Source organism: Geospiza fortis, unplaced genomic scaffold (assembly GCF_000277835.1).
Source record: "Geospiza fortis unplaced genomic scaffold, GeoFor_1.0 scaffold240, whole genome shotgun sequence".
NCBI lineage: Eukaryota > Metazoa > Chordata > Aves > Passeriformes > Thraupidae > Geospiza > Geospiza fortis.
Window position 1 is genome coordinate 956,061 of NW_005054379.1, and position 9,976 is coordinate 966,036.

The 9,976-nt window shown below is 42.2% G+C and overlaps 1 protein-coding gene across 1 annotated transcript in view; it reads right to left on the minus strand.

The window, feature by feature from the left end:
* Positions 1 to 9,045, minus strand: part of ELP1 (elongator complex protein 1) — a 31,563-nt gene extending 22,518 nt beyond the window's left edge. Inside the window, 9 exon segments of the mRNA XM_031060295.1 lie at positions 80 to 310; positions 1,407 to 1,497; positions 2,100 to 2,223; positions 2,710 to 2,800; positions 3,727 to 3,826; positions 4,400 to 4,485; positions 5,163 to 5,243; positions 7,151 to 7,232; positions 8,898 to 9,045. Of these exon segments, the coding sequence (XP_030916155.1) occupies positions 80 to 310; positions 1,407 to 1,497; positions 2,100 to 2,223; positions 2,710 to 2,800; positions 3,727 to 3,826; positions 4,400 to 4,485; positions 5,163 to 5,243; positions 7,151 to 7,193 (847 nt within the window). The 5' untranslated portion in view covers positions 7,194 to 7,232; positions 8,898 to 9,045.
* Between the last annotated feature and the right edge of the window lie 931 nt (positions 9,046 to 9,976).

Sequence of the window (9,976 nt, forward strand, 5' to 3'; positions counted from 1 at the left end):
CAACTAAAAGAAGAACTGAATACAAAAGGCTACCTCACTTTTTCTCACCCTGGAGCTGGAAAGCTGTCCCACTCCTTACCTCCATCTATGACAGCCACATTTGCCATATGTTGACTATTCTCCCCCAGCCCATGGTCTGTGGTCCAGTGCCAGTCGTAGAAGAGGTAATGCCAGCCCTGGCAGAGTATATGCAGTCTATACAGGTTCTCTTGGTCCCATAGCAGTGACACCAACTGATTTTCCTCCAAGCTACCGAAGTGTAGAGTTTGCTTTAGGTACCAGTGATAGTTCCCTGTGGTCCACAGCTGAACTGCAGAAAAACAAATAGTTACCACAGACCAGTATTTGAGACCCAGCTCAAACCATCCCTCCCAACCACCACTGCCCTTCTATGGGTGGGTTAAGTGCAATTAAAATAACAGTTCTAGTCTTCAGTCCATGACCTATGTCATACAACACACAGCACAAGAAAATAACACGCTGTGCAAAAGTCAATACTAAAATTCACTGAGCTACCCTTTGAGACAGTACCCCTGGTTTAATGAAGGACCTTTACTATTCCATTTGTACCACTTCCAGTTACAGCAGCCTGGAAGATGCTTCAAACTCGGGCTGAACTACCAGTTCTTCCTCACCAGCTGAGCTGGTTTTGGCTGGGGTGGTTAATTTTCTTCATAGTGTCAAGTATGGGACTCTGTTTTGGATTTGGGTTGAACACAGCATGGAAAAGTGATGTTTTAGTTATTGGTGAGTAAGTGATGTTTTAGTTATTGCTGAGTAGGGCTTACAGAGAGCCAAGGTCTTTTCTGCTTTTTGTACTGCCAAACTGCCAAGCTGGCAAGGAACCTGGGGATGCATACGAGGTCAGGAGGGCACACAGCCAGGACAAGTGACCCCAGGTGATTAAAAGGATATTTCAGACCACATGACATCATGTTCATATATAAAGTGAGAGGAAGAATAAGGAAGATAAGGAAGTGGGATATTTGAACTGGAGGCATTTTTCTTCTGTAATAGAAGTAACCATTACACGTGATGGGGCCCTGCTGTCCTGGACATGGCTGAACACCTGCCTGCTCAGGGGAAGTGGTGAACTAGTTCCTTGCTTTGCTTTATATGGCACGCATGGCTTTTTCTTTTTCATAGTGAACTGTTACTATCTCAACCCATGGGTTTTCCAGCTTTCACCCACCTGATTTTCTCCATGATATTGCTGGTGGGGAAGTGGGCAAGTGACTCTGTGGGGTCACTTGGCTGCTGTCTGTGGTTAAACCATGACACCAGCACTGTGGTCTCAAAGCCACTTGCAAGCCTCCACAGTGTCTCCTACCCTGCAGGTAAGTACCCGCTGCTAAGAACATTTTTAGGCAAGCGTTAAGAGCCAGAGCTCCATGGAGTGCTCTCACCATAAGTGTTTGGGCTGGAGTTTTCCACCTTCAGGTCTTCCAGCCATATAGCCAGGATTGTAGAATCTGCATTCCAAAGCATTTCGTTAACCTGCAGAAATAAACATGGCTGCTGCTGATATTCTTGCTCACAGAAAGTTTACAAGACCAGGACGGGCTCCAACAACAAAAGGTACATCAGCTAATACACAAACAGAGCCCGTGTGCATCACAAAGCTCCTGACAAGGGATCCTGAGAAGACCACAGATGAAGAGGCCACAAAAATGACAGCAGCCTTCTCTTTGCTTTCCTTGACACTGACTTAAGCATCTGCCAAAAGACCTCTCAGCATCCAGGCACAGAAGCTGAAGTAACACCCTAGCAATAGCTTCTCACTTATTTGGGATAACGTGAGTATATAACCTCACTCTTGCAATGACTGACGTGCTGAAAAGTACTTTTGATTCATTTGCCTAGTATAAAGTATATAGAGCACAGAAGTACCCCAGGGCTACAATCATCCTTTACTATGTGTCTTTGTACTACGGGCTTGCATCTTCTCCACAGGCTTCTTCATTGTTCTCTTTTCAGGTCAGTTCTCCCATTAGATAAGCACAAAGTATTAAGTTAAAAACCTTTTCCTAAAATCTGGAAGAGATCTAGTCCTCTTCTCCATTACACTCTCATCAAAGAAGCTCAGACAAGGAACTTACTTTGACCTGCCCTTTCTGGAAAGGGAGGGTGAACTCTCCGTGAAGAAGTCCATTCTTTTCCAAAAAAACCACATCATGTCTGTTGGGTTTTTCTTGTGTAGATGCTATCAGGTTTCCTGAGGGCCTTAAAAAAGAGCCAAATGAAAATTCATTGCTTACACAATCCCTAACTGTCATTCTAAATCCCCGTCATCTCACATTTTTTTCCAGTGACATGAAGACAAAGGCAGCAGAGGATGTGTTCTTCTCAGCACTGTTCAGACAGTCACAGATCCAGCACAGACCAGAGCTTATGACAGCCACCAAATGATATGTGACCAAATAAATGTCAGCACTAGGAAAGGAACCTGTAATATTTCTTTTTATACAGCTGAGCCCAAACCCACTTGACACTGACTTTATGCAGAGGCTCTGTCCCTTCTTCCCACTTGTGATGGAAGTATTAGGATTTTCAGGGTTTAAAGGGCTACTCTTCCTTATGCTGAATCAGAAGGCAACTTTCTTCAAGTTTTGGGAAAAATCAACCAAATGCTGAAGAAATTAAAATGCTGGTCAAAGACTGTGACCAGGGAATAACAAGCACCACTGCTGTCGGCACGCAGACACTCACTTCCAGGACAGTGCTTGTTCTAATCCTGAGATAGGCTCACTTGTTGACTGCAGCACAAGCTCTCTGCTCCATACCCGGACCTTCCGTGCACCTACAGGTTGAGAGAGCAATGACACAAAAGTCTAAGAAAACTGGGAAGAGACTTTCCTAATTTTGTGAGGGTACAAGAGCAAATTTTGATGCACATGCATAAAAGGAGATTTCTCTTGTACACCTTAAGGGCTAAGAATTTATTCTGTGTCAGGCGGTTCTCCCATAGTAAGCAAGTGACTAAAGGAACTGTGTTAGAAATTTCAGTCTGATGCAGCTCAGTCATAATCATTTTCCGCTCCAGCTCTCACCACAGAAATGTTAAAATCAAGCTATAAATTTACAATCCTCCCTAATCTGAAGTATTGAAGGTAAAAATCCAAACAAGTGGAAGAGCAATGCAGTTTGATGCAGTTCAGTATGTTAACCAATACATTTAAACTGCTCAGAAAGTAGTATTTATCATGGAAAACATCAGCTTTCTATGATACAGTCTTAGAAGTAATGTACAGTTTTCCACGAACACACAGTCTTAGAAGTAATGCATATGCTCATTACCTCTTTGATTTCAGGGCAGAACCAAGGGAAAAGTATCACCAGTATCTTAAAGAAAGTGTGCAAGGCTAAACTCTAATATGAGGGACAGTGGGTATATGAACTCAAACATATTAATCCATTTGGCATTGAGAGCCTATCAAGTACTGCTTAAAGCTTGAGCAGGTGAAAGAAATAGTTCAGATAGTATCTGCAAAGTATACTCCCTCCTGGCATCTCACAGAACTGAAAACCAAACCACACAGAAAATATTCAAAATATTGTATCTATAAAATGGCTCTGAGAACATCACAGCAGAGAAAAGGGCAATTAAATAGCTCAACTCACCTCACTTTAAATGGTCAACAGACACAAACAGTCCTTGCCTTACCTAGATTCTGCTTAAGAAGCCCTTTACACAAGCTGGTATTTCAAAGAAGTGGGGTGCCATACCTGTCTCTGGACAGACAGCACTCACTGCAACAAACTGCCCATCTCCTCTCCACGTCACCCGAGGCCTGCCATCATCCCAGGCTGATGTTGGTAGCACTTCCTGAAGTCACACAAAAGAAAGTGGCATCAAAGCTTGGGAAGGCACCTGCTGTCTTTGTCTAAACAGACTGCTCTTTCAAGAGCCTTAGGATGAAATCCATCCATTAAAAATGTCAAGACTAGTAAGTTAGAAACTCACTATTCAACATGTTGTTTTAGGAAACACTAGAATTAAAACTATTTAATTCAATCTGCTCCTCCTACAAGTGCATATGATTGTCTCTTCACATGACCACACACTATCCTTCCCATTCACTGGGGTCTCTAATTACAGACAACAGTGCATAAGCTGGACACACGGTGAATTGAGATTTGCTTAAGATTGATGCTGGAATGGCTGCAAATCTTACTTTGAGCTCTGTTTGAAAAGTAAATATTCCCTGATGCTTGCTTGAATTCAAAGAAAGATAAAAATGTATGATTTCAGACAACACAGGAACAAACAGAAGCAGCATATGAAGAGAACTACCAGAAAGATGGTGGCAAAACAGCATCACAGGAATAACAGAAACTCTCTTTATGCATGTTTTCCCTGAGAGAGCATCGGCTTGACACAGGAAAAGCAGTATAATACCGTCTGTTTGCGATGTGCTGCCTGTTTCCCTTCTGATCCATGGAACTGTGTCTCCTTTTTACCCCAGCCAAGAGCAACAAACTTTCCTGGAGAAGAAATAATCCTTGTAGTGGAAGATTTCCAGACAATACCTTAACTACTGTGCATTATGTACACAACTACAGCCTCAAGCAACCCACACCTTTGTGGATGCCAGAGTATGGTCAGAGAGTGAAAGCCAGATAAACTTTCCCAGGAATTGTTCTGGGGAGATTTGAGAAGGTTGAGAGAAAGAATTAAAACAATCTTGCAGCTGGTGTTTTGAACAGTTGTTTTCCCATTATATGTTTACCAACGGGCATCTTAATTAGCCAGTGGTGACAGGATGTTGATTACATGACCAGTGAGGTCCACCTGTACAGGAATGGTGCACAAAAGGAACGGGTTTCTAATAAAACTCATATTAGCCTGCTGAAGAGAGTTAATGTGTTGCCTCACTCCCGTTCCTGACTCAATCATGACACACCTTCTTCCCAGATTTTACTCTAAAAACCTGCTGGGAAGTTATGTAGCCTAGAAAGTACATTGGTACATGAACCTTACTTGAATTTATGCTGACAAGTAATAATATTGACTTTACCCTTCAGCTGTCCAGCTGCACTACAATGTAAATAAAATGTCTCCTGGGGCCTCAAAGTGCTGAGCTCCATTTCCTTACTTTCCATGTGCTTACAACATATCAACTACATCAGCTAGGGCAACTTAATTTCAGTGCACTTCTCACCTTCTCCAAACTCATCTTGGTGGATTTGCTTCTCAGCAATTGGTTCAAAATCCCTTGTCATCATGATGAGTGTCTGCTGACCTGCAAGGCAGATATAAAATACAGCATTGGTAATGGTATCTGCAGCAAATAAAAACTCAATTGTTCTCCTGTGTGTTCCTTTTGTTCTGCCATGGACCTGAATACAGAAAACATGGTACTAGAGAGAACATATCCTTCAAAGCATGAAACCTCAAACTGGAACAGAACATTTCCAAGTTTTTCTCCTCAAAAATATGCTTCCTGGCCTAACCTTAATAAGTTTTTCCACCTTCTGAACAAATACCTGGTTCCTTTTCTCTGCAGATATGAAGGACAAGAAGGCTACTGGGAATAGTCGCCATAGATTTTAGAAGAGGAAATAATACCATCCTGATAAGTTCCTACAATGAGATGACCAGCTTGTGGATATGGGGAGAACAGTGGATTTCATTTATCTTGACTCTAATAAGGCTTTTGATGCTGTGTGCCACATCATCACAGACAAACCCATGATGTATGGGATAGATAAAAGGACAGTGAGGACCAGCTGAACTGCCAAGCTCAAAAGCTTGCTACCACTGTCAGTAAGTGCAGCTCAAGGTCAGTCACCAGCGTGCCCCTGGACACTAGGCACAATGATTAACATTGTCCTTAATGATCCAAAGAATGGGACCCTTTGCAAGTTTGTAGATGACATAGAACAGGGAAAAGCAGCAGGTACTGGTTGTGCTGCAAAAAAGCACTGGTTGTGCTTTTTTGCTGGGAAAAGCAAAGGTTGTGCAGCTGTCCACAGGGACTCTGTCATGTAGGCAAGATGGGCTGCCCATCAATCCATAAAGCTCAACAAGAAAAAAATGTCCTGCATATGGAAAATAATAATCTTAGGAACTCAAGACAGAGTGGGAATCAAGTGGATGGAGAGCAGCTTGGCAAAAACCAATAAACTGTGTTTCCTGAGGCACCAAGTTGAACTAGCTAGCAGTACGTCCTGCTGCACAGGTGGACAACAGCATCTGGCTGCATTAGGAGTGCTCCCAGCAGGCTGTGGGAGGTGATCTTGCTCCTCTACTCAGTGCTGGTGAGAAATATGGAATGCTGACTCCATTTTTGGGCTTCCTAGTGCAAGACAGACAAGGACATACTGGAGTGAGTCTTGCAAAAGATCAAAATGATGATTAAGGGCTTGAAAAATCTGTCACATGAATGGAGGTTGAGACAAGCCAGACTGCCCTGGAGAGAAGGCTTCAGGTACAATCTTTCCAGGTAAGAATCTCATCAGTGGTGCTGAGCGACAGCACAAGAGGCAATGGGCACAAACTAAACTACAGAAAATTCCCTTAAAACCTAAGAAAATTGGTTTTTTCTTACTCTGAGGATGGTAACAGATAGAAACAGGATGCCCAGAGGGTTGTGGGGTCTTAAACCTAACTGGCCAAAATCCACAAACAACTTGCTCTAGGTAGCACACATTGAGCAAGGTGGTTGGAATAGGCAATCTCCAGAGTTTCCTTTCAATCTCAAACACTCTATGATTCTGTTTTGTCTGAAGCTAATTTTATTTTCTAGATGAGTCACACCTGTAGTTAATTAGGGCCTGTGACACATATACTTCATACCAAAGGCCAAGAAACAGTTTTTGTTATGAAGAAACCAAATGGTGATATAAAGAAGTCTTTATGCTTTTGAGGTAAGATCAAATGTACTCCCTGGGAAGATTTTAAGGACTAAAAACTCTTCCACAAAGCAGCTTTTTGGGCCTAACCAATTTCTGCTTGGATCTCCGAAACACCTTATGAACCATGAAATGAAATCTAATACATAGGATCCGGTAGAGTTTTTTCCACTTTAAGTCCTAGTCCCAGTCTTGTAACTTTTTCATCTCTCTCTCAATCTTGGTTATATTTTGTGCTTTGGCCATAGAGAGTTTCACTCCTACAGGCAGAAAGCTTACAGGCTGTTGTTGATACCTGTTGCAAGCAAAACGAGCTCTTGGTCAGGACTCCAGCTCATCACACTCAGACCGCTGTCCACACTTCCAACACATTCCACCTACAAGACCAAAATAAGATCACAGGAACATGAGGGCAGCACTATCCCAGCACAAAAGCAAACAGTCACCAGGGAAAAAGAAAATTGCCTTCTACTTAAAAAAAAATCTAAAGTCTAACTTCACACTTTGTGTTGAACAAAACAAAAGACACATTTCTGACTAAAACCAGTTCTAGAATGTTTATGAATAAGAACCCAGGTAATGTAGAGTCTAGCACATTCTACCACACACCGTTTTGGAAACAGCTTCACTCTGCAGCTCTCAGTCTTATGTCAGCACATATAGTGTCAATACTAATATGGGCTGATAGGGCCTGTGATTACATTGGTAAATATTCTTCAGTAACAAAACACTGACATAATGATTCTTGCCTAGAGAATTCCAACACAGGGTTAAATTCTGACCAGCCCATGAATGCCGAACTTGACAACTGCATATACCTGCACCAATGTCAGAGTTTATGGAAAGCTGGACTAGTTTTACTGGGCCATCATGAGCAAGTAATAGCAGTAGGCAGAGAACTTTTGTTATGCATGGTTACCCTGATTTGCAAAAGGCATAGAACAGAACAACAAATATATCACTTGTGATAAAAAGCAACATGATGCCATTGAAGAAATTAGGCTTGGGGGTCACAATCTTTCCAGGTCAGAAAAGTGAGACTGGGCACCTGTCAGCAGAGTAACTATCGCTTACATAGAGAGGGTTTCAGAATAAGTAGAAGAGTCTTCCAGACCTCCTTCTTGGTGCCCAGACTGCACCAAAAGAAGACTAGAAAGTAAAGCAAAAAACCAGAAAAGTAAGCCAAAACCCCACAAAATAAAGAATCTGATGTTAAACCTGATGCAACTATCAATAAAAAAAAAAGCCAAACAAACAAACAAACAAATAAAAAATAAAAGAAAAGAAAAAAACCCCAACAAACTAAACAAAAAAAACCAAACACCCCAAAAACCCAAAAAGCTCTCATAATTTCTATTCCCTAATGATATACTGTAAATTGCAATACAGGACACATTTTTCAGATCACTAACTGCACATTTAAGTGGTATCTGCAAATCAAGTGCAAACATGAACCAAAACAGACAAGCTGCAAATAACCACAATTTTACAGCTAACCCAGACAGACCATTATCATCTCATGTCCACTTAAACCTGCACTGTCGGACTAGTATTGTGGGAGCTGATTCAGATTTCAGAGGGCGCTGTTGTGGTGTCTTAATGAAGATGATACAAGACATTGAGGAAGGAAGAGAAAACAAGTATCTCAGTTTCTGCCATTTCCTAAATCATGCCAACATGCATCTACTGATAACAAAACGGTATCCACACAGTGGATTATGAATGGATTACTTTATTCTTTACCTAGTCTCAGCGACATCCTGTTTCTCTAAGACTCTCCAGCAGATCCTTTGCTGCTAGGAGCCCACTGAGCAAATTCAGAGGATGCAGGCTGTGGACAGGCAAACCATCATTTCAATTCAAGTTCTTTTACAGACTGTATATATTTTGTCTACCACAAAAATCAGTTTGTCTGCCCAGAGAATGTAAACTAGCCACAGCTCAGTATGCAATGAGTGTACAATTGGCCACTAAAGAAATTTTAAATGTTACTCTTTCCTCCAAATTTCCTCAGTACAGTTGAGTCTTTCCTGCCATGTTACCTGCTCCGTGCTCAGATTGCACAGTAGGATGTCTCCAGCTGCTGTAGCAACACACACACACTCCTGCTCTGGAAGATCTTCAACACCAACGATGCAGCCACTTCCATCCTCAGGCAAGAACCCATCCACAGTCAGGGAAACTTCTCTTGACACCTTGATACAGAAAGGCCAATGGCTTACTAATTATAGAGCACCTCCCTGAGATTTTTGCAGAAATGACAGCGTAAAAGACATAGGTATATTTCATCCTACTGCAGTGACACAAAGCACTACACAGTAGAAGAGAGTGTGTGAATGGCACCAGAAAAAAAGCCAACTCGCAAGTACTTATCTTCTCTTATGGTAAAAGTGATAGAAGAAAATGAGAAAACTGAAATATGGGAGCAAACAATACACAACTTCCAATTTGCCCCGCTAATCATCTTTCAATACCCTTTTCACGCTTCACCACAGTATCAACATTAAGAAGAGCATGGGTAGCTACTTAAAGCGTCCCACCGCTCTTAAGGGGACACGCAGACTACTAGACACAGCATAAAAATTAATTTTTAAGGAAAATAATTTGGATGGTTAAGGTACAGCAATCTTTGAAAATCAAATCCCTGGAAAACTCCCAAGTTTTTTTGTCAGTTAACTTCAGAATTGAATGTACTGAAGGAATTAGATGCCTCAGAGTTGCACACTGAGAAGAAAGCAACACCGCTCTAACAGGAATTAATGACTCAATAGCCTTCTATTATTTTAGCGGTATGTCGGCGTGTTTTCCTCCCTAGTGCAAAGTTTACAAAGTTTCCTCTTGTACTCTTCACCACCTCTTTGCCTGCTTGGTTCTGTTTTGTGAATCTGTCCGGATGCAACTGCTCGTCAGGTCGTGCCTAAGACTAAACCACGCGAATGACACGCGTTTAACACAGCCACGCTCTTAAAAAGGCAGACAGAGTATTTCAGAGGCACAGAAAGCCTCTTCAGCCCCGGAGATCACAGTGCAGCGGCTTCCACGGCACCGTGAGACAGCAGCAAGCGGCGGCGGGGAGCAGCGGGAGGATCCAAGACCGCGCAGACACCGCCAGGAAGAGCGA